This window comes from Geospiza fortis, unplaced genomic scaffold (genome assembly GCF_000277835.1).
Source record: "Geospiza fortis unplaced genomic scaffold, GeoFor_1.0 scaffold3185, whole genome shotgun sequence".
In the NCBI taxonomy this organism is placed as follows: Eukaryota; Metazoa; Chordata; class Aves; order Passeriformes; family Thraupidae; genus Geospiza; species Geospiza fortis.
The window spans coordinates 5369-5713 of NW_005055881.1; the positions used below are offsets into that span (position 1 = coordinate 5369).

A 345-nucleotide genomic window follows, 5' to 3' on the forward strand; every position below is an offset into this window, starting at 1 on the left:
GTGTCCCCAGGTGTGTCCCCTCCCCTCCCAGGTGTCCCCAGGTGTGTCCCCTCCCCTCCCAGGTGTCCCCCAGGTGTGTCCCTCCTGCCCCCCAGGTGTCCCCAGGTGTGCCCCCCTCACCTGGGCGATGTCATCCTTGTAGATGCCCCTCTTGAGGCGCACCCAGGCCTTGGGTTTGAGGTTGGTGACCTCCTTGACCACCTTGAGCACGTCGGTCATCTCCTTGATGGGCACCATCTGCTGGTTCCAGTAGCCCAGGCGCAGGTTGCCCACGCCCTCGATGGCCTGCTTGACGTGCGTCTGCTTGTAGGCCTCGACGTACAGGTAACCGCGCACGTGCTCGGG

At 65.2% G+C, this 345-nt stretch overlaps 1 protein-coding gene across 1 annotated transcript in view; it reads right to left on the reverse strand.

Annotated features, from left to right (window-relative positions):
- Positions 1 to 339, reverse strand: part of SUPT5H (SPT5 homolog, DSIF elongation factor subunit) — a gene marked incomplete at both ends in the record, with an annotated part of 5703 nt that extends 5364 nt beyond the window's left edge. The window contains one exon of the mRNA XM_031065860.1: positions 121 to 339. Within this exon, the coding sequence (XP_030921720.1) occupies positions 121 to 339 (219 nt within the window). The remainder of the gene's footprint in view (positions 1 to 120) is intronic.
- Between the last annotated feature and the right edge of the window lie 6 nt (positions 340 to 345).